Source organism: Mchenga conophoros, linkage group LG3 (assembly GCF_057382185.1).
Source record: "Mchenga conophoros isolate Kocher_MC1m ecotype Shallow Benthic linkage group LG3, M_conophoros_male_GT1.1, whole genome shotgun sequence".
NCBI lineage: Eukaryota > Metazoa > Chordata > Actinopteri > Cichliformes > Cichlidae > Mchenga > Mchenga conophoros.
The window spans coordinates 5979359-6003298 of NC_140528.1; the positions used below are offsets into that span (position 1 = coordinate 5979359).

The following is a 23940-nucleotide window of genomic DNA, read 5'->3' on the forward strand; positions in this document are numbered from 1 at the left end:
ACCCATAGAAGCCAGTTTTAATTATTAAATGTGACAATTACATGGAGATGGAAAGTAAACATGCTTATACACGTCTCTGTGATTACAGAAAATCCACACAGATGCTGTCAGAGCAGAGAATCTTTGATTTATCAGAATGATGAATGCAAATGATTTCATGAAATCTCACTCTTGTTCTGGGTTGTAAAATTCACCTGTCCAGTTAAACCGAATCCTTTGCAACACAGTTCTAAGAACCCTACCAACCTCATCCTCAGCTCTCTGCCTGTTGTCCTTTTCAGCTGAGTATTCATCCACATGTGTTTCAACTTCTCTCTCATTTTCAAGCAAATTGCTCAGGCTCTCAGCTTCAGCACAGTTACCATATGGCCACTCTCTGAGGTCTTCTGTGTTCAAGCCAAACAAATTCTTACATGATCTGCAAGGCTTCATTCTGGCACCATCACGGAGACAAAAAGCCTCACACCTGATATTTCCAGGTACTTCAATTGTTCCATCAAAGTAATCTTTCTGGACTGTGTTTGGATAATAGGTCATCACCGCACCAGATACATATTTATGCCATTTGCTAAGACAGGAGGCAGCAATCATAATTTTCCCAGCGTTAGGACCTTTGGTGGACATGGAGACTCCGCAGTACCTTTCTGATTTGTTGGTTTGGGATTTTTGAGAAATGCAGATGGTGGACGAGACGAAAGCTGTTTTTTTATTATTCTCTTCTAAGTCCAAGTCTGTGAGGAGATCTTGCAGACTCTGCTTTATTTGCTCTTCATTCTCTGAGTTATTTTGCAGGACGATCTGAAAACAGTTACAGATCTGGTCAAAGTGTTGCACCTGATTATATAGTTGTTTTTCATAGAAAGTTGATCAACATGTTTGTTTCGCTGCTTGACTTATTTAACTATGCAGGACCATTGGATGCTTTTGGTTTAGACATTTTAAGATAGGGGGTGAAACATGTCACAAATCTATTTAATTTTAAATCAATAAGCAAAAATCCATCTTTGTTCTCACTAATTTATAATTAAATTTGCTAATTGACCTTTTTTTTTCTATTTTGCTATGCCGGGCTGTCAAAACACGCTGAATTTAGAGTCTTTGAGCTTAACAGATCCAGCAGCTACACAGTGACAGCATCATATACGCCTTGAAGACTGTAAGCATCTCCAATAATGAGTCTGTTAGACATTATTTAGAACTAACAAATTCTGAAGCAAGTCTCCAGCTCTCCTGCAGTCTCTGTGTTTGGTGGAGAAGTATAGCTAGAAGCATATGTTGAAGTATAAGGTACAGTATGGATTTTCTTTGGATTTCTCAGTAAAAAAGCACTTTGCATTATACTTTCCTAAAAACTGGAAGTTTGTCAGATTGACTGAAAATGTGAGAAGAGTTATCTTACCATGTCGAGCACACAGGAGAAGGGACTTCGCCTGGGAAGCTGAGTCGAATACAACTTTAAAGGCCTGGGATATCTTCTCATTAAAGAACCCAAAACAAAAGGATTAGGGAAGATTTCTTCTGGAGAAAAGGGGATGTTGTTGATTTTGCCCAGAAACAACATGCTGTGAAGGATCTGTTGAGTGAAAACATATTTGCTTATTGTTAGTAGTGATAAACAGGACTGTCTTAAAAGTGTCAAAGGTAACACACCTCATCCACCAAGTGTTGACTTCCCGGAGTCATGTAAGAGCCCCGAACCATCCTCTTGGTAATCTTGTAGGCATTAGTTTTGAACCTCCTTTGAGAAATTGTTGTCTTCTAAAATGATAATGATCGAGCAGTTAGGGATTTAAAAACACAGGAGATCTGATAACTTTGGCTACAGCAGAGTCTGCAGACATACCTATTTTGCTCTTGGTCGGCCTATTTTAAACATGAGAGAAAACATATTTAGTGAAATGTTGATAACATACAATGACTATCATTGGTGGCTGAAAAGATGCCAGGTAACAAGTGAAAAGCTGCTACTTACCATCGCCACAGTCTAAGAATGAAACAGGAAACACTGAGCGAGTTGCCTCCATCTTAAAGCTGTTGATCATGTGATTTAAAGGAAAGCCACACCCAGCTCTTTCCTGGAATTTTACTCGACTGTAGAAAACTGCTCCATTTGCCCCGCCCACCCATGATCTTTAATATCTACCAAAAACAACCTTTTGGTTGTCAGTAACCAGCCGATCGTTTTCGCGATTAAAAAATGACTTTGTGCGGCGGCGTTCCCACCGCGAGCAGAACTCCGGCTCAAAAACCGCTGTTTTTGAACACTTTTATTTACTTAAGCACTTTAATGGGCTTACTTTGAAACAAAGTGCGATTGAATGATTATTGTTATGTGTTGCCTTGAATTCGGCTATGCTGTCTGTTAGACAGCTGTTTTTCTTTATTGTTGTTTTTGTATTGTTTGTAGCGAACGCTACTGGAATGTATAGATTAAGCTACGTAGCCAAGATGATTAATGATTTAACTGTTGTACATTGGTTGATGATGATTTGCATTGTTACATAGGCTTGCAGAAAAATATATTTGTTTACCGGTAAACTGAATCGAACTTGATGTGCTAATGGACGTTTTTCTGAACTACAGGTCAGGTTTTGTTCCCTCCCTTTGAATTAATCTTCTTCATATTGAAGTGGCGAGCCGGTAGGACCATTCTTTGTTTCCCCTCTTTCCCCCACTTAGCCGTCTTTGGATTACGGACATATTTCCCCATTTGTATGAAGCTGGACTCTAAGGAGGAATACCTTAAAAGTGAACTTTAAAAAGAAGAGGACCAAAAAGGACTTTTGCACAGAAAGATCACAGCATTGATTTATTATTTAATTGTGGGCATTTATGTTGTGTGTTGTATTAATTATTTTGTTCCATTTCCCCTTTCCTCCATTTATTCAATATATTTTTGGTACAAGATATTGCAGTCTTTGGTCTCATCATTCACACCATCTAGGCTCCTTAAAGAACTATTTCTTCTGCGCGTCAGTCAGTAAACTCATCCATTGAAATAAACTAGTCCTTAAATAACTTTGAGTTACACAGTGGCAAATGTAATAGAGAAAGACACAGGGCCACCTGAAATCTGTCGTCCTATCTGATTCAAAACCAACATGTAGGAGAATCTGGAATCTTTGATTTTGAGTTAAAAATAAAATATGGGTAAAATGCAGAAATGTTTTTACTAACATGTACTAACAGAGACTTGGAGGAGAGAGACCTAATGTTTAATAATCCACATTTCACTGTTTTACTCTTTGGTTCAGATGTGGATACTGTATTGTTCTTTCTTTGTGATTGTTTATGTTTAAGTTGTTTGTTGCTGGTTTTTAGTTTGTTTTTTGTCTGTTTGGAAGCTGACACAGTCTCTATGGAGATGGGTTTTTGGGGGGGTAGCAGGAGGAGAGAAGCTGCAGAGAGGCGTGTAAGACTGCAACTCTGCTTCCTGGTCCCAACTCTGGATAGTCATATTTTGGGGGGTTTAATAAACTACTACTGCCTGATGTAAAGCTGAAGTATTACACAGCTTTATGAACCTCCTGTTATCCTGGTAGACGAGTACAGCAATAAATCTTTTACTTGAACATCTTCTGGCTCCAATAAGCTTTGAAATGTGACCATGAAGTTAGAGACACACTGACCGAAACCCACAGCTGTGACTGTGGATCACATCCACACACAGTGTAGCTGCTGTCTCTGTGTGAGGTCTGTGTATATATGTATATACACTGAACAAAAATATAAACGCAACACCTTTGTTTTTGCTCCCATTCCCCATGGGATGGACGTAGAGACCTAAAATTCATTCCAGATACACAATATAACCATCCCTCCCAAACAGTGGTCACAAATCAGTCCAAATGTGTGGTAGTGGGCACATCTGCTATATTGAGATAATCCATCCCACCTCACAGGTGTGCCACATCAGGATGCTGGTCTGACATCATGAGTAGTGCACAGGTGTACCTCAGACTGCCCACAACAAAAGGCCACCCTGGAATGTGCAGTTTTTTGCGCTATTGGGGGTCTGGGGACCCAGAACCGGTCAGTATCTGGTGTGACCACCATTTGCCTCATGCAGTGCAACACATCGTCGCATGGAGTCTATCAGATTGTCAATTGTGGCCTGTGGAATGTTGGTCCACTCCACTTCAATGGCTGTGCGAGGTTGTTGGATATTCGTGGGAACTGGTACACGCTGTCGTATACGCCGGTCAAGCACATCCCGAACATGCTCAATGGGTGACATGTCCGGTGAGTATGCTGGCCATGCAAGAACTGGGACATTCTCAGCTGCCATCTGCCCTGAACAATGTGAACCATGATTCATCCGTGAAGCGCACACCTCTCCAACATGCCAGACGCCATCGAATGTGAGCATTTGCCCACACAAGTCTGTTACGGCGACGAGCTGGAGTCAGGTCAAGACCCCGATGAGGACGACGGGCATGCAGTTGAGCGTCCCTGAGACGGTTTCTGACAGTTTGTGCAGAAATTGTTTGGTTGTGCAAACCAATTGTTCCAGCAGCTGTCTGGGTGGCTGGTCTCAGACGATCTTGGAGGTGAACCTGCTGGATGTGAAGGTCCTGGGCTGGTGTGGTTACACGAGGTCTGCGGTTGTGAGGCCGGTTGGATGTGCTGCCATATTCTCTGAAACGCCTGTGGAGACGGCTTATGGTTGAGAAATGAACATTCAATGCACGGGCGACAGATCTGGTTGACATTCCTGCTGTCAGCATGCCAATTGCACGCTCCCTCATTGCTTGTGGCATCTGTGGCATTTTGCTGTGAGACAAAACTGCACATTCCAGGGTGGCCTTTTGTTGTGGGCAGTCTGAGGTACACCTGTGCACTACTCATGATGTCAGATCAGCATCCTGATGTGGCACACCTGTGAGGTGGGATGGATTATCTCAATATAGCAGATGTGCCCACTACCACACATTTGGACTGATTTGTGACCACTGTTTGGGAGGGATGGTTATATTGTGTATCTGGAATGAATTTTAGGTCTCTACGTCCATCCCATGGGGAATGGGAGCAGTAACAAAGGTGTTGCGTTTATATTTTTGTTCAGTGTATTTATGCTTATATTCATATTCTCTTATTCCCCTTTATTTGATATCCTAATTCTGTGCTGTGTAAAAAATTGTCGGTGTTCTGCTGCTACAAACTGGATTCCCTGGAGGATAAACATGAGGGATTCATAAAGTTCTATCTCTCTGTTAAAATCCCCCAAAATAAATGAAATGTGAATTTCAGGCAGACATGTTTTTAAAAGAGTCACTTTAGAATAGAATAGAATAGAATAGAATAGAATAGAATAGAATAGAATTCAACTTTATTGTCATTGCACATGCACAGGTACAGGGCAACGAAATGCAGTTTGCATCCATCCAGAAGTGCTTTAGTGATATAGATATATTACAATATATATTAGCAATAGTATAGATATGTGAGTATATTACAGAAATGGGTCTATTATGTTATAATGTACACGGTATGAAGTATGTTGTGAATATTCTATAACTATAAGTATGTACAGGCTGTAGTGAGTACAAGCTATGTACAGGATATGAACAGGATATAAATATGAAAAACTATACAGAATATGAAATAAATAACTTTACAGGAATCTGAGATATACAGCTATACAGAAATGGGAACTATGCAAGTTGTAAACAGTTGTAGGGTTAAAGATTATTGAATGTACAGAATGATTATTTACACAGAGCTATGCAGTAGTGCAGTTAAGATAAGTGAGGGTGTAGATAGTTTCTACAGAGGCTATATAAAGTGCTAGTGGTTGTGAGTGGTGGTTCAGTCCATGTTATTATTGTGTGTTTGAGGGTACAGTTGTCCATTGTGGGTGTGTGTATGTTCAGTCCATGAGTTTAATGTGGGCCTGATGTCAGGAGGCAGAGTTCAGGAGTCTGACAACTGTGGGGAAGAAGCTGTTCCGGTACCTGGTGGTCTTAGTCCGGAGGCTCCTGTAGCGCCTCCCAGAGGGCAGGAGGGTGAAGAGTCCATGTGATGGGTGACTGGGGTCTTTGATGATTTTCCCAGCCCTTTTCAGACACCGCTTCCTGTAGATGTCTTTTATGGCAGGAAGTGGTGCTCCGGCGATGCGCTGGGCAGTTTTCACGACCCTCTGCAACGCCTTCCGGTCCGAGGCAGAGCAGTTCCCATACCAGACTGTTATACAGTTGGTCAGGATGCTCTCGATGGTGCAGCGATAGAAGTTCACCAGGGTGTCTGAGGACAGGTGGTTCTTCCTCAGAGTCCTCAAGAAGAAGAGGCGCTGGTGAGCCTTCTTGACCAGCTTGGAGCAGTTGGTCGTCCAGGTGAGATCCTCGGAGATGTGGACTCCCAGGAACTTGAAGCTGCTCACACGCTCCACAGCCGTCCCCTTAATGTGGATGGGTGGATGTGGGTCAGCATTCCTCCTGTAGTCCACGATGAGCTCCTTGGTCTTCTCGGTGTTAAGCAGCAGGTTGTTTGTGTCGCACCACTCAGCCAGACGATCCACCTCCTCCCTGTAGGCGGCCTCATCGTTGTCACTGATGAGGCCAATCACCGTGGTGTCATCTGCAAACTTAATGATGGTGTTGGAACCATCAGCAGGTCTGCAGTCGTGGGTGAAGAGGGAGTAGAGGAAAGGGCTCATCACACAGCCTTGTGGTACACCGGTGTTCATTGTGATGGTAGATGAGCAGCGGTTATCCAGCCGGACATGTTGGGGGCGGTTGGTCAGGAAGTCCAGTAACCATTTGCAGATGAGGGAACTGATGCCCAGGTCTGTCAGTTTCCTGATGAGTTGTGAGGGGTGGATTGTATTGAATGCTGAACTGAAGTCTATAAACAGCATTCTGGCGTAGGTGTTGTTGTTGTCCAGGTGTGAGAGGACAGAGTGCAGTGCGATGGAGACTGCATCCTCTGTGCTCCTGTTCTAGCGGTATGCGAATTGGTGGGGGTCCAGGGTGGGGGGGAGACAGGATTTGAAGTGTGCTAGGACCAGCCGCTCTAAGCACTTAGTGATGATGGGGGTGAGTGCTACTGGGCGGTAGTCATTGAGGCAAGATGGGTTGGAGTTTTTGGGTATCGGGACGATGGAGGTGGATTTGAAGCAGGCCGGTACCACAGCGTGGGCCAAGGACAGATTGAATATGTCTGTGAGCACTCCTGCAAGCTCCCCAGAACACGCTCTGAGAACACGCCCGGGGATGCCATCAGGGCCTGCAGCCTTGTGGACATTGATCCTGCTCAGCACCGCTCCTACATCGGTGGGGGAGAGAGTCAGAGGTTGGTGGTCTGGCGTCATGTCTGCTTTGGTTGTGGTTGTGGGGTTCCCTCGCTCAAAACGAGCATAAAAGTTGTTGAGCTCGTTGAGGAAGGAGACATCAGAGGATGCGGGGGAGGGTTTGGTGGTCCTGTAGTCTGTAATGGTCTGGAGTCCTTGCCACATGCGTCAGGGGTTGGAGTTGGAGAAGTGTTCTTCTACCTTCTTTTTGTAATGGTGTTTGGCTTTTTTGATGCCCTTCTTTAGATTAGCCCTGGCTGTACTGTAGGCGTGTGCATCTCCTGACCTAAAGGCGAATGGAAAAATGTGTTTTTAAAACCAGCCAATAGGAGCGTCTGTGGATATCAGCTGAGGCTGAACTCAGGAACACCATCACATATAAATACACAGAATTAAATCACTAGATAAAAGACGTCATTAAATAAGGATCAAATCAACATGTCAGAGGTCAGTCAGAAGAGGTGTGGTTAAACACTGGCAGTGCAGCGACCTAATGCAGTTTGGTTACCGCCACGGGAAAAGCCCCGCCCCCTCTGAGCCTCCGCTGTGTCCTCAGCACATCCAGGAGCAGCAGGTCAGAGGGGGCGGGGCCATGTCAGGACTTATTTTAAGTAAAATTTAAAGTGGAGCGACGGCAGGAGTCACACAGCAGTAACCAGCTCTGTCTGCCAGGGTCAAAGGTCAAACAAGTCCTGCAGCTGACCCACACACAGACTTACACTGATCCACAGAGAGTGATGAATCCACACATCACTCGGCTGGAGGAAGCTGGGTTTCCACACCGTCCAATCAGAAACCAGTGTTCACACTGAGACCCGTCTCTGTAACAGGAAGTCCATGAACAGGCAGACCCTCTGCAGCAGGCTGACCTGTGACCTCTGAGACAGAGGGAGGAGTTTGTGTCAGCAGGGGGCGCTGCAGCATCGCCTGAGAGCTTTAAGAACAACAGCAATAAACAGGAAGTGAAAGTCACACTTCTGTTGTTGTGCGTTATCAGCAGACCCCACCCTCTGCAGGAAGCTGAGATAAGAAGCAGCCAATCACAGAGCAGAGAGCATGTGACTTCCTGTTCCTGCTGTTACTGTGACAACAGCTCCTGGGACAGAGAGCAGCTTTCTAAAGAGGAAAGATGCTGCTGTCACCCCCGGGTGTCATGTGACCCACCTGATGTACCGATTTAAGACTGTAAGAACAATAATAACAACATGTTTTAGTCAGGTGATCCATGCAGAGCAGATCCATGTGACCAAACACAGCTGGATCACATGTTTCCTCTCCTGGAAACAGAAAGCCTTCATGTATAAAGGCTCATGTACCCACTGAGCCCTGCTCTCAGATCTGTGAGGCTTTAACAAACAACAGTTTAAAGTCATGTTTAGCATCTTCTGTCAGTGTGGAAGGTCACACACTTTCCTGAGTGTTGAACCCTGAACTACTAGCTGTTCATGTCAGCCTGGACATAAATACAGACCTGCCTGCTGTCATAGACCCCAGCACTCACATGTTACTTATAAGTGACTCATATGTATGCATGTATATATTGTGTATGTTGTGCTATGTCTTACTTAGTGTGTTGTGTCTTTGTTCCTGTTTGTGCTGCAGCACTGTAACCTAAATAATTTCCCCTGGGGATCAAAAAAGTATTCTGATTGTGATTAAATGAAAGCAGTCAGAGCAGAGGACGGTGATGTAAGGAATGGGATTTTAATCAGCCAGTCTCCTTTAACTCTCAGCATCACAAAGTAATGTGGTAACATCTGGACTGATGTGTTTACTGTCAGCTAGTTTAAATGCTGTAGGCTGCAGCCGTTGCTCTAACACTATAACTGTAACAGGGCTCAGTGCTGCTTCTAACAGTCTGAGCTGCTTCAGGCTTTATTTGTGAGGAGCACAGCAGCTTACAAACACGTGGCTGGGCCTGGACCCAAAGGAGTGTTTGTTAAAGCCTGCAGTGAATCCAGCAGCAGAATGATGGAAATGCAACACAGCAATGATGAAGAGGAGCAGCATTAAAGCCAAAGTCCAGTTCATACAGTTAGGTCCATAAATCAAATAAGGGAAAATAAAATGTTGTTGGATGCACCTGTCTGCACCCTTAATGCTCTCTGGTCACTATGGTAACGCGTAAACATTTCTTTCAAAATAAGACACACGACTACAACACGGGAAAAGACCCAGGGAAATGAAGTTAACGATAAAAACCCTGAAAACCATTGTTGGATTTATATTTTATCATTGTCATTGTTATTGGGGAATATCTAACCATATATGCTCAGAGGTGTAGAACCAATTGTGTAATGATAGTAGTCTTTAAAGACTTTGTGTGACTCCAGAGTGTTCTGGCATTCACACCCACGTCCTGGGATCATGGGAGAGGTGCTACCTTCTTATTGTTTTGTGGTAGGATGTCTGTTTTAGTCTAAGTGCCTTTTGTTTAGATGAACTGCTGGACTTCCAGACCAGCAGGTTTAGGGAAGTCGTTTATGGGGTCACACTCTGACTCCACACACACACACACACACACACACACACACACACACACACACACACACACACACACACACACACCTACATAACATACAGACTGGTACCTTTGTTCACGTGTATGTTAATGAACCTATGTATATTCATGTAACCTCAATAAAAGAACAGTGTTACGAGGGAACGGACGAGAGCAACTGTGGTCAAGCGAAGGAACGGCGTTGGTCCAGGTCTCTCCCGTGCACGAGAAACAGAAAGAACTACTCGTGTCTTGCTTTGCTGTGTAGCTGGATTGAACGATCCAGCGAACAGGTTTATGCTACAAACCTATCAACCATCAATTTCACACCGAGCCTCGACTCTCACGGCCCGGTACCAAACGACTCACGGACCGGTCCGTGACCCGGGGGTTGGGAACCGCTGAGTTAACGCATGAGTAGTTCAGGGCTGCACGTCATTTTCATTGTTAATATCTTTGTGAAAAGCACATTGATGTGAAAATCTTCATGAGAGTCAGAGGCCCTACAACACGATTAAAGATTCATTCAAAAGAAAATCACAAGTTATTATCATCTTCAGAACATTTCATTAAACATTAGAGACAGACTGCTGAGTACATCTCATCTCTATCCAAACAACCTACAGTCCACAAACACATCATGAACCAGTGCTCTGGGCTGTGGTCTGTCCCTAGTTACATGGATCAGCTGGTTCCCTGCAGGTGACTGCTGCTGTGGTTTGGAGCGGATGAATAAAACTGAACTGAATCAGGTGTCCAGTTACTTTTGGTCCCTTTAAACCAGGCTGTCACATGTTCAGGATGTGAAACTCCTCCTCCTCCGTGAAAACGGGTGTGGGTCTCAATCAGCCAAGGTCTTGGGTGAACCCATTGTGAGATCTAGCCCCACGCTATCATGTGATTTCCTGTGATCAAATGTCCCAGGATGTGAGTGGGCGTTAAGACGTCCATGTCCCTCTTCAAACAACTTAAAGAAGTCCAGACGCTTTTCTTTCCAAGCTCCTTCAACAACATCATTCATAGAACAGCTTCCAGCTTCTTTTGCTCGGCTACAGTTTGGATGGATTTGCATTTAAAGATGCAACAAGACTAAAATGGTTAGGGTCAGGAGGTCAAAGGTCAGAGCTCCTGTGGGTCTGAGGGCGGCCTCACGCTGGAGAAGGATGAAGGAGTCTGACCTGAGCCAGTGTTTGACATGAACACATCAGCACTGCTGTCAGTGAGCCTAACGACAGCCGTTAGCATCATTTCAGTGTTTCAGTCATAAAAACACTTCCTGTCACTGTGGTGGTTACAGTGACATCATGCAGTTTGTGCTTTGACCTCCAGAGGGCGACAAATCAGCACAGACAGAGAGCTCCATTCAAACTTTGCTGCCATCAGGAATAATTCTTCAAATATAATCATCAGTGTTTGAGCAGTTATGATATCAGGGACAATCTAGACATGTGTGACAATACTGAACATGTCACATGACACACCTCAAACATCATGTGATCCCCTCTCAGTCTGCACTTTCATTCATGACTTCAACAGGTTGAAATGAGCTTTGAAGAAACATCAGGTCAGTGCTGAAACATTTAAACGCTGCAGGAAGAAGAACAACAAAGTGATGACGGATGTTTGTGCTTCAAACAGGAAAACCAGCAGAAATAAATCACAGCCTTCCAGAGGTTTGGAGTTTCCCAGGTGCACTGGAACGCAGCACAGTGTTCCAATGCTCGTTATTGTCCTCAAACGTCTCTTTGGGTGTTTCCTTCCTGCTCAAAGTTTACTTTCACTTCCTGAACTTCGTGCAGTGGAGCTTGTTGTTGGTGTGTGAAGAAACTGTAAGTTTGCTTTGTTTCCTCCTTTAACAGTTTGTCTTTAGGAACTTTACTGTTTGTTCAGCTCGTGTTTGATTTCTTCACACAACAAACTGTGTGTGTTTGTATTTCCGGTCTCTCCATTAAAGTCAGTGTGTAATGTTTCCTGGCTAACATCAGCTGTGTGCAGCTTAGTTCAGCACAAATCTGCCGCTCCATAGTTCACGGTAACGGACTCACAGTGTGTCCGCCACTCTGAGCTACGTTCGTGTTTGTGTACTTGTAGTTTGTACTTTGTGAGTTCACTCAGAGCCCACAGAGGACGCAGCGTACGTGATGACGTCACAGCCCTTTACCTCCTTTACTGTCACTGTGATTAATATTTACACAGGAGACACCTGACAGCATGTTAATGCTAAGCTAACGCTAAGCTAATGCTAAGCTAACCTAGAACCCAGAGTGAGGTTAAAGCTGAGTAAACACTGACCCCAGACCAGGGCCCTATTTCAGGAAGCCGGTTTAGTGCAAACTCTGACTAAGTATACCCTGAGTTAACGAAAACTCTGGTTTTTCGGTTCCACAAAGCGAGTTCAGCTGAAGCCTGAGTGAGTCACTATGACGACACACTCCATGAAGCTAACCTGCCCCCTAGCAGGTTTACTACAACTAACCCTGACTGTCCCCGCCTCTTTGTCGGAAACCTGACAGCAGGAAGTGTCAGACATGGCGTGTCCCTTCCTTGAAGAGCCAGTAGATCTTGAAGCCCAAATTCTCCGCAGAGCTCTCCGCTGGGAGAGAGTGATTAAATTCAAATTCAAATTCAAATTCAAATTCAAATTTTATTTGTCACGTACACAGTCATACACAGTACGATATGTAGTGAAATGCTTGGACAACTGCTCGTGACCTAAAGAAAACAAAAAAGGAAAGGCTATGAATAAGATAGGAAATAAATATGAAAAATTGAAAAGGGTAAATTTAACTAGGAAGGAATAAAATATAAATTAAGGTTAAAAATGAAATAACTGTACAACACAAATTAGAATGAAGGGTAAATTTAACTGGGAAGAATAAGATAAAATATATAAATTAAAGTTGAAAATAAAATAACTGTACAACAAAATACACAATATAGAACTATATAAGAATGTATGAAGAAATCTAAATATAAATAAATATATACACAATAACAGCAGCTGTACAAGTATTAACTGGAAATGAAGAATATAGTGACCAGTGTTGTGCAAAAACAATGTCCAGAAAGTCCAGTGTGTGTGTAAGAACTGTATGTGTGGGTCAGTACTGTGTGGTGGTGTGATTGAGAGACCGTATCGCCTGCGGGAAGAAGCTCCTCCTCAGTCTCTCTGTGTTGGTCTTCAGGGAGCGGAATCGCTTTCCTGACCTCAACAGAGAGAACAGTCTGTTGTTGGGATGGCTGAGGTCCTTCACGATCTTCCTGGCCTTGGTCCAGCACCGCCTGCTGTAGATTGAGTGCAGGTCAGGGAGCTCGGAGCGGATGGTGCGCTCAGCTGACCGCACAACCCTCTGTAGAGCTCGTCTGTCCTGCATGGTGCTGTTCCCGAACCAGGTTAAGATGTTTCCCGCCAGGATGCTCTCTATGGTGCACGAGTAAAAGTTCCTGAGCACCTTGGAGGGCAGTTGGAAGTCTCTCAAGCGTCTGAGGTGGTAGAGACGCTGTCGGGCCTTTTTCACCACGGTGTTGATGTGACAGGACCATGACAGGTCCTGCGTGATGTGAACTCCGAGGTATTTGAAGCTGTCCACTCTCTCCACTGGGCACTCGTTGATGACGGAGCGTATGGACATTAGAGCGCGTATGGACATTTTATCATTACCTGATGATTTCCTGTGCGAACGTTACCGTTTCTCAGCACAATCAATAAGTTATTTGGATAACATCCTCAGGCCATATATTGCGCATGTGACACATCGCGGACATGCGCTCAGTCCATTACATATTCTTTGTACCGCACTCCGTTTCTTTGCAAACGGGAGCTTTCTGTACAATATTGGTGACGCTGAGCACGTTTCCAAGGCTACCGTCTGTCGGGCAGTCAGGAATGTCACAGTTGCACTGAAACGTCTCCTGCACTCGTCTCTGGTGTTCCCCGGTCACAGACCCACAAGATTTATCAAAGAGGGATTCCACAAAATTGCAGGTATCAGGATGAACAAAACTCAATGCATGATGTGGTGATACGTGAACTACCACTCAAATGGTACATAAATTTCCAGGGTTCCCAGGCGTGATTGGCTGTATAGATGGCACCCACATTCCAATCATTGCACCCTCAGCAAATGAAGGAGACTATGTGAACAGGAAGTCCTTCCACAGCATCAATGTACAGGTACATAATTCCCTGTAGCATTTCACACCAACAAGTGATGGCATCATGGTAATGGATGCTAATATGTGTTCTCTGCACTGTGTAGATCATATGTGATGCTGCCAACATCATCACAAATGTGGAAGCCAAGTGGCCAGGCTCTGTACATGACTCACGAATCTTCCGGGAATGTACACTGAGCACCAAATTTGGACATGGTGGGTCGAAGTAACTGTGAAATATACAGAGACCAATTGCCACAGGGACGTTTGCACTGACATGTATTCTTCTGTCCTAGGAGAGTTCACTGGCCACCTGCTTGGTGATAGGGGGTACCCATGTCTACCCTATTTGCTCACCCCTTACCCTGACCCTGAACCGGGCCCACAGCAGCGTTATAATCTGGCCCATTGCAGGACACGGGCCAGAGTTGAAATGACCATCGGAATGCTCAAGGCCCGGTTCCAGTGCCTTCGTAGACTCAGGGTCACCCCAGAAAGGGCATGTGACATCATTGTGGCATGTGTGATCCTACACAACATTGCCACGATTAGAGGTGAACACTGTCCAGCTGAACCAGACATGAGCAGTGATCCACACGATGAACATCCTGACCCACCCATGAACGTACAGGATGGAAGAGCAGTCAGAGACACCATATGCCACAACCATTTCCTGTGACCCGTCACCCCAACATGTTACAAGACAAATACACAGATACTGTGGTCAACTGGCTTTATTGGTCACCCTGTATGTCCTGTACACAAAGTATAAATGCGTATATTAGTATGTTGTACAAACACTGACATGATTCGTCCATCTATGATCACTCCACCCACCCTTAACTGTTGTTCCAGCAGTACAATCTCCAGCTTCGACTTTTGGATCTGCAGCTGGAGGTGCACCATTTCCATGTCGCACTTCTGTATCTTCCTGGCCAGATATGTCTTATACAGCTGCTTTACAGGGAGCTATTGCAACAAAGGACATAGCATTGGCATCCATAGTACATGCCTACTTAGGTTGGTTGTAAATCAGTGCTGAACAACCCACTGTGGAAAGGTTTGTTGTAGGAGTGGCTGGACCCTCTTCCTCTTCATTTCCAGCATCACTCTGCCAGGGACATAGTAAGTCCATGGTGTCATCATAGTACCACATTGTAGTCAGTTGTTATATTTTCCACTGTACGCTGTATACCTCATAGTGTGGCTCTGTTGCGGCCTCCTCTGTAGCAGCTGTCACTGTTTCGTCATCATATGCCTGTGGTGGAGACTGTTAAGGTTCAAAATATTGGGGATGGAGACAAGAGAAAAAACCACAATAACAACACTGGTCCGGCCGGGTTGAGTCAAACGATGATTTAATGATCACACACGTGGGAGATGAACACTGATGCAGACAGCCTCAAAATCTCAAAATGGTGGAGCATTGCTCAAACTTTTATAACCTCTGGTGCCTCCACCTTATCATAAAAAGCCTAAACATTCACATGCTTTCTCTCACACAGCGCCTAAGCTACGACCTTGGCTCCCTGTTTATCTGCTCCTGCTGAAATGGGGCAGAAAACTCCAGCACACTCTGTTCTCTTCTACTCAGACAAATTAGACAATAACCTTCTGCGAACAGTATTTCTTATAACTCAGCAATATAATGCATCATAAAACAATATCATTCATTCACAACAAGTCAGCAATTTAATGTAATGCAAATCAGTTTAACTAATGCAATAGTTATCAGCTTCTTCTAATTCAGGAGAATAATGCAAACTAAAACTACATAATAATTCACAATCTTTAATTAGGGGTATAACATGGCATAAAATAATATCATAATTTTACAATTCCCCCTGATGAGGTCATTAGAATAATGACCTCACAAACACCCTGTAGCCCAGTGTGGCCGGGTTCATCTCTTCTCACTCCTGAGGTCCTTTGTCCCCCTGAGGGGCAAACCATATGTAAGATGACCTCTGTGTTTGCGCAAGTCAGGTGCAAGACAAACTATTACTACAAGGATAGCAGGTCCAGATGACACTCCCCTGTTCTCCCACAGCTTTATTTGGTGTTCCCTTATACCATTCAGACGTAGACTAGAACCTCTGTCCGAAGAGCTCTTAACCTTTATTTTATTGCTGCAGCTACCAGTGTCGTCCAGTTGGGTGATCCTCTGCTCTCAATTCCTCAACCTTAGGGGTTAGACAACCCTTCAGTCGTAACACAGATCAGGGGATTATTCTGCTCCGATTTCAAACAACGATCTGTGTATTCTCCAGAAAAAGGAACAGGAAGGTGTCCCCTTTTTGCCCAAAAGCCTCTCGAACTTCGTTGGTCTGGTGTTCCCGGATTTCCGCCAACCCCTTCATGGTTATTGCTGTGTTTATGGGATCCATCCTTTTGTGGTGACTAGCTGGAGCCCAAACGCCATGACCCTTGGACCCAGTTGATGTCTCGGCAGTCACTGTGTCTGACTCTGCTACGGAGGATCCTCGCATCTCTGTGACCTCGTCTGGTGTCTGTTCCTTTCTCTGTAAGAGACAGAAAACCAAAACACCTCTCTTCCTAACCCTAATAATCTAATGTTCTTATCTATTGACCTTCTAGTGATTCAGAATTGGTCTAAAACATTCAGAATGTCCCAGGGACTTATTCTAATCATATCTTATGTGTGTGTAAGCAGTGTTTGCATTTAGCCCTCCGCACTCAAGGCATTTCTTACACTTTATCAGTCCGGACAGTCACGCCGAACAAAGCTTCTGACCTTCAAAAGGCCGAGTGCCAACTCGTTATAAGCACATTTGCAAGGTGTGTCTGAAAATTATTGAAACCCCTCTTTTTAACAAAAGACAAAAAATTAACAAATCTTCTAAACGCTATTCAGTTCATTTCAATGAGTAATGATTAAACATGAAAGTGATAGTTTATGCTTTTTCACTGATTCTCTAAAAGGTCCGTCTTCTCGGACCGCTATTAGCTTAAGCTTTACCATTCCTAAATTATTAAAGACACAAATGAAGTTATAAAATGTTCAAATAATCCTTGTTTGATGTTAAAGCTCAACCTCCCCCCCCTTTTTTGACACATTCCAATGTGTCAAATCAACGGAGCTAGAACATTCAAAAAAGTTAGGCAGCTACAAAGTTTCCCAGACTCTTAAGGTGATCCGCGTGTAACGTTCTGACTCAGGTATTTAATATTTTAATGAATCTCATTTAATTAACTGCCACTATTTAAACTAACCTTAAAGACATAATTTAAGAAAAGATCACAAAAAATAACATGATATCAGTGTTTTGTAAGCGCGTGCGGCCTTCTATGCTCGAAGCCTTTCCCCTCAATAGATCAGTCAGACATTCGCGCTGACTGTAGCTTTTAACCCTTATTAACTTGAGCACAACTCTACAATGAGCAACAAGTTGCAATATGTATAAAAATGATCATGGTTACACCTGCAATGAAAAATTATATCATTATCCTAACACCTGTAAATAGAAGATTCATCAGAGGTTATAACAATCACAGGAACACAGATGTTAGTATAAGGTCAAAAGCTTCAATAAATGATCATCGATGCAATGCTTGTTGCATGATTCTCATACAATAATAATGCTGACATTGAAAATAACAGTATAACACCCCCTTTTGTCCCGTTTCACTTGACACCTAAACGTTTATAAATGCCTCTCTAATTCTTGATTTTATTTCCCCCTTTTCTCCCCTTACTGACCACAGCAGGGGGATCTTAGTTTTGAATCAGCCATGAATCCAGCTCACCTGATTCATCAGTGAGCTCCACCATCACTGGCGTCTGACAGGGTGGTGCTGCATACTCTTCCTTTAATGTCACTATTTTCAACCTGTTAATTAAAGTGTTTAAACCTGAAGTCGACTACGTCCACAACAAGTCAATACAGCTGTAAATGAGGCCAATTATCAATCTATTACCAATCAATAACAACAGATAACTTCTATTTTATGCATGCTTTTAATCAACCACCCACCCAGAGGATCTCCAATCCCAGGAAATGCCTTCTCCTCCTTTAATGAGTCTGTCCTCCTTCCATGCCCTGGTAACTGGTCCATCCAGAGCCATATGATCTCAAATATACATACGACAAGCCAAACCACACCTTGGTCACACCAACCCCCCTTCCACCCCCAAGATGTCCAATGCCATCCTAGTATGGACTGTCAAAAGTGGCTTTAACGCTGACTGTTCTGACAATCCATTTTATAACGTTCCTGGTCAGATTTGCCAATCTCTGCACCAGAGTTTTAAACGTTTCGCCATTTTCATTAGGTTTTATCTTTTATTTAGTTTCGACTCCAGATTTTCAATTTTTTGCCAGTTGTAATTAGTTTTTACCAATTCTTTGCTAGTTTAGTCTAGTTTTTATTTTCTGAAAATCCTTAGTTTCAATTTAGTTTTATTTGTGTTTTGCAAAAGTTAAGTGTAACAAAATCTCAGTTGCATCATATCAGTCATGCTCTTCTAATTATCCTTGGGTGTTGAGACTAATAACTATTAACTCTTGCCGCACCGAGTGTTCCTAATTTTGGTTGAAGTCAATTGATAACCTTTTGAAGGCGATTGTTTCACACCTTTATTTAGATGTCTCAGTCCTGTTATCTCGGGATACATCACGCTGCCTTATCTGGGGTTAGCTATTTTCTTGGGATGCGAGTTAAGTGGGTGAGCTCTTCAACGAGGGGGAGCGTGCTCCCCCTGATGAGGTCTTCTAGGTAAGCTAGGTTAACCTTCTTGTGTGAGCTTTTCAAGTGCACTTTTAAAGTTTGTGGGATTTTTTGTTTTATAAATGTCCCTCAAGACCCCCTGATGACCCAGTAATTCATTTTTGCGCACTGTAGTACACATTTAGTTTTTTGCTTGTAGCTCTCATACTCTACTTGCCACTCCTCTAAGTCCTGATGTTTCTTAGAGAGGACAACAGAACCTTTAAAATTATATCCCATATGTGGGGGTGTGGCCTTGCCAATTGTTTTTCCCACCTTTTCAAAATGGCTGGCGTGCCCACAAGCACATTTTATGGAAGAAAGAAAGGTAAGCTTGATATTTACAATTAAAATGTTTTGTTAAACTCAGATTTTTATTTTATTCAAAAAATAAACATCTGGTAAATAATTTCAGGGGTCTTTAAGAATTAGGCTCATTTACTTTCACAGGGAACATGACTAATTTATTAATGTGTGCTCTACACATTGGGACTTTATATTTATATTTATTTCACTTTTTCCTAATACCCAACTTTTGACAAAGGCGGAGAGAATTCTTAACACAATTATTAAGGGAGATTCAAACATAGATTTTTCAAAATATGAGAGGGTCAGGACCCACTAAAAGCCACACAAAGATTATCGAGATGCAGTGGCAGATGTAATAGAGAAAGACACAGGGCCACCTGAAATCTGTCGTCCTATCTGGTGCAAAACCAACCTGTAGTAGAATCTGGAATTTTGATTTTGAGTTAAAAATAAAATATGGGTAAAATGCAGAAATGTTTTCCAGTAAAGTAAAAAAATAAGTGTCGCAATTATAGTTGAATCCATAACACCTAATTGTTTCTACGAGATCACGTCGTTGCTGAGAGTTATTAGTGATCTCAACGTGTGAAAAGAACTCACAGTATCTGGGGTTTAAGCTCCTCTTGGCTGAGAAACCTGGGACAAACATGTGAACAAGACCTGAATAATACCAGTAATGAAGACTTCTCTCCAAAGATCAATAAAAGGAAGCCCCCATCTGATGAGAGTCTAGCAAAATATGGTTCACTCCACTTGCCTGAAATGGTTAGCAGTCCAAGGCATTTCAGTTGTAGAATGATTGGGTACAACAATGAAACAGATGTGAGATGAGGGAAGTGCCAAATGTTCCTTTGTGTCTCCAAATAAAATCAGTACTTACTCAGATATCCTAAATAAATTGACTTTTGTGAAATAGAAAGTTCAGTGCCATCACTTATTCCTAAACCAATAGTTTACAGTTAGTGAAGTGTCAGTGACTTCTGGGTTGGTCCCTGATCTTCATCTTATGAGATTGTTATTTTAATAACACTTGATTCATTTAAAAGAAAAAAGAAAAGAAAAGAAAAAAGAAAAAACGAAAATATTTTCTCCCTGTTTTTTCTTATTCTCTGGGTCTCAGGAGGACATTACGTCCCTCTCCACTACAAGACTCTTGTTATGTCTACAAAACAGTCATATTAAAATCATCCTCAATTCTATTCTGGCGCTGTCTCCCGACTTTTCCTGACCTAATTCTGCGCGTGAACGGAGCAGCAACACAGACGACTCGACTAACGTACTACCTTAATTTCACTATAGCAGGGCACGCACACATCAATGCAACCAAACACATTTTGCTATAAATCTAGTTAATTTTAGTTAGTTTTGTGAACATTCAGTACAGTTTTAGTTAGTATTTCTTTTTTTTTTTTGATTTTATTACCGTTAACGCAAATTTTTTCCACTTCTACTTTTCGTTATTTCATTTGTTGTCTTTAATAATAATAATCTCCTCTGCACCCTTGAATAAACACCATTAACATGATCAACCTTTTGCTGCTTGTTACTTCACCATCTTATTGAATCAAATACTTCATGCTTATGTGGTTTACGACATTATATTTATCTAAATCTCCACTTTGTGTCTAAATGTTTGAAGAATTTTTGAGGGTCAAATTTTGAGAATTTGACCATAGTGAAAGTTATGGCATTATCACCCCCTTTGGGGATTACCTGTTTCCAGTTTTGATGATATTCCTCCCCGTTCTTTATTTTTTTCAAGTACCCCTCTTCGGTGGCGAGAAACTGTTGGTGTGATCAAGCGGGTGCTGTAAAAACAAAAGCTCAGGACAGAACAGTCACCAGTCATGTACTTCATTCAAAATTAACAAATATTAAGCTTCATATTGATCCTCTGAGTGTAATGGTACATTTTAATTTGCACTTCTAAAAACAATATTTTCTTTATTTTACTCTTGTTCTTGTGCAGCACCACCCCTCAGCACATGCCCCTGTTATTTTATCTTACTTTTAAATTGTTGACTACTTCAAGAGAGCGCCCAAAAGACGGGGACCAGTGTTTATCATTACATATCTCCATTTTGAGTGTGGCTGTCTATCATTCCCCTCTTATTCATAAACCTCGGTGGCGGGTTTTTTGTTTGTTTGTTTTTTTTCTAAAATTAATTGACTCTCTATAGTGACCCACTATGGTTAATAATAACATGCTCAGTCATGAGTGGGATCAAACCTTTTCTTCACTTTAGCATTTAATATTCCCAACAATATAATGTAATACCTTAATTAAAACACAGCTACTAAAACACAATTTCCTTAATGCAAACATCAGTAGCTCAAAATTAGCAACCAAAGGGTTCAGTCTGCAGTTCACACTGCTGTGAAGCTACAGCTCTTTAGTCTCTGTCATTCTTCTGTTCTTGCAGACAAAACAAAGCAAAACAAAACATCCACCCATCTTTTACAGGCTGGGTGAATTGTCTGTGGACATTCAATAATCCTAAAGTCAGCACCGTTTTTGTCTCAGTATCAAGTCAGTTAAACTTTTAGTCGTCAGTCCATGACTTTTAGTCGTCAGTCATATGCATACATCCACACACATTCATACCAAAAGTTGCTGATAATGGAGTCTCACGCGCAGCCTATTCGAGGCTCCATCACCAGCAAGATGACGTCATCATTTTAAAGGAAACAGCTCCTTGTTTGTTTTTCCTTCTTTGGACTGGATTGACTCGCTGCAATCCTTTTAGGCTTCAGGATCAGTGTCCCATATAAGTCAATTTTCTCCCAAGCCCATTATAATCATGGAGAAAAAATACTTTGCGACTGTTTTCAATAAGAATATTTTATAGCGCTTTAAAGTTCAATCTCTCAGGCCTGGATTAAAGAGCTGATTTATTAAATCAGGAACTCACAAAATACCAAAATATCACCACCGGTGGATCACACCTCTCAGATGTTCTTATCTCAGTGCACTGTAACAAAAGCAAACACAGACGTAACCAATTAAACACTCATATAATAACAGATACTGGGGCCCATTGCAAACATGTCCAAAGTTCAAACCATCTTTCTCTCTCTTAGAGAAAGAGAACAATCCAAACCTCACTGATAGAATCAACCTAGTGTCAAACAAAACCCAAAGATCAACCAAAACTCCTTTTTGCACCAACAAAACATGTTGGATTTACTTGACTCAATAGTGGACACTAGTTACACACCAACTCTTTACCTTGGCAAAAACGTAAACAACTAAGTTGAATCAACACAACCTTTTCATAATCTCTTCGAAATAAAACTCACACCATTCATTCATCATTTTCGCTCTGTACCACTGCTCCTTGTTAGACTGTGTGAAGCACAGTAAACAATTCAGTGGAGGCTTTGAGCCATACACAGACATCACGCACAGACATTGTTTTCATTATCAAAGTGCTTCAGACCATGTCCTCTAAATCTACACAAATGCCCTCTGCGTGGCATGAAATACATTTAAGCAATAAATAATCAATCAGTTCTTGCTGTTGTAACCAACTCCGTATTTGGATGTTTGTGTGCAGCATTTGTTAGTAAAGCATTCTTCATTGCATCAGCGTGTGTGTGTGTGTGTGGATCACTTCTCAGTTCATTGAATCAACATTTTAATTTGTGTGTGTATGTGTGTCATTCCTCCCTCAATCAACGAGTGCATATGTTCATATGTATGTTTCTTTTCACTCTGAGTCGGTGCATGTAGATGTGTGTGTTTGTGTGGGTGTTTGTGTTCATCACTTTCCTGTTGTAGTGTTCTGGGTAAACCACGGCCTGAAGCGTGCCCTGGGTCCTGCCCTCCTCCTTTTCAGTCTGTTTGCATCCATTGGTGCTGCTGCTCAGAGTTCTGTCCATACTGGTTCTGGCCCCAATTGAGGCAGTCCTTTTCTCCAGTGTCCAGCATCTTCTCCTTATTTCGCTCCTCCTTAACTTGACCCTTTTGCTTCGGTCTTCCTTCAGGGTTTTGATACGCAGCTCAATTGTCTGGATGTCCATTTGTTGCTTGCAGAAGTGCGACTGCTGTCCGTTTGTTTGCAGGTGGAACGGCTGACATCCAGAAGGTGTATAGGAGAGTCTGCAGCTTCCACCTCCCCAGTGGAAGACCTCAATCTTTGTTCTGTTAGTTTTACACAGGCCTCAAGGCTCTCTGGGATCCCTTCTTGCACTCTCAAGCCCACGGCTGAGGTCGTAGTCGTGGTCCCATTCCACGGGAATGGAGTCCATGGTTGTTTGGGTGTCTCGGCCCGAGCGTTCAGTCCAGAGCTGGGCAGCCCAGGACGCTGAGCGATCGGAGGACGGCAGAGGCGACAGGAAGCCATCCCCCTAACGTTCGCTCCATAGCAGACCGGACAAATCACACTGCTCATCTAGCTCCAGGATGCTCCGGCCTGATTTCAAGTCCGGTGTCTAGGACTCCAAGCCTGATGGGTTCGATTTTCAGCTAGCTCCTCCTGGGCCATGCTCAGTTTCTGCTCTGATGCCTCGAGGTCTTATTGAGGGCAGAAACCTCAGAGTCTTTTCCGTAGAAATCAGATTTAAGTCCATTGATGTTTTCCTTGCTTTGCTCCACGGCCTTTTGCGGCTCTGCTGTTCGGCTCTTCTCAGAGGTCAGCTCCTGGCCGAGCCCCGACACCTGTGCCTTCAGCTTATTTTCTCCTGGTGTTTTGTCCATTCTGAGGTGACCTCAGTTACTCCTCCTGTCCCTGGCACGCCCTTTTTACTGCCCGATGGTCATTGTTGGTCCGTCACTGTCCTGCACAGTTTTAATGCAGAGTGGTTAAGGTCAGCATGGTTTTGCTCGGCCTCACTTTTCATCTGGGCTTAATGGGCGTCTCGTCACAGCTCTGTCAGCTGAAGCTGTCTTTTTCCATATGGCAAGAATGTAAAGAGTGTGTGAGAGGGGTGTGTCCAATCAGGCACAATGCTGGTGGCT

General features: G+C 43.0%; 2 protein-coding genes across 2 annotated transcripts in view; one reads left to right on the top strand and one right to left on the bottom strand.

The window, feature by feature from the left end:
- LOC146577093 (uncharacterized) lies at nucleotides 1-23326 on the bottom strand. The gene is made up of 8 exons (XM_085269695.1): nucleotides 23138-23326; nucleotides 22944-23054; nucleotides 15139-15213; nucleotides 14995-15054; nucleotides 14781-14912; nucleotides 1651-1758; nucleotides 1400-1573; nucleotides 1-798 (listed from the first exon to the last, which is right to left on the bottom strand). Exons 1-8 carry the CDS (start codon nucleotides 23324-23326, stop codon nucleotides 166-168), a joined length of 1482 nt encoding a protein of 493 aa, XP_085125821.1. The 3' UTR covers nucleotides 1-165.
- Nucleotides 11591-23940, top strand: part of LOC146577094 (protein NLRC3-like) — a 222326-nt gene continuing 209976 nt past the window's right edge. The window contains exons 1-3 of the mRNA XM_085268130.1: nucleotides 11591-11617; nucleotides 13850-13962; nucleotides 14048-14691. The gene's annotated coding sequence lies outside the window, so the exon portion shown is untranslated. The remainder of the gene's footprint in view (nucleotides 11618-13849; nucleotides 13963-14047; nucleotides 14692-23940) is intronic.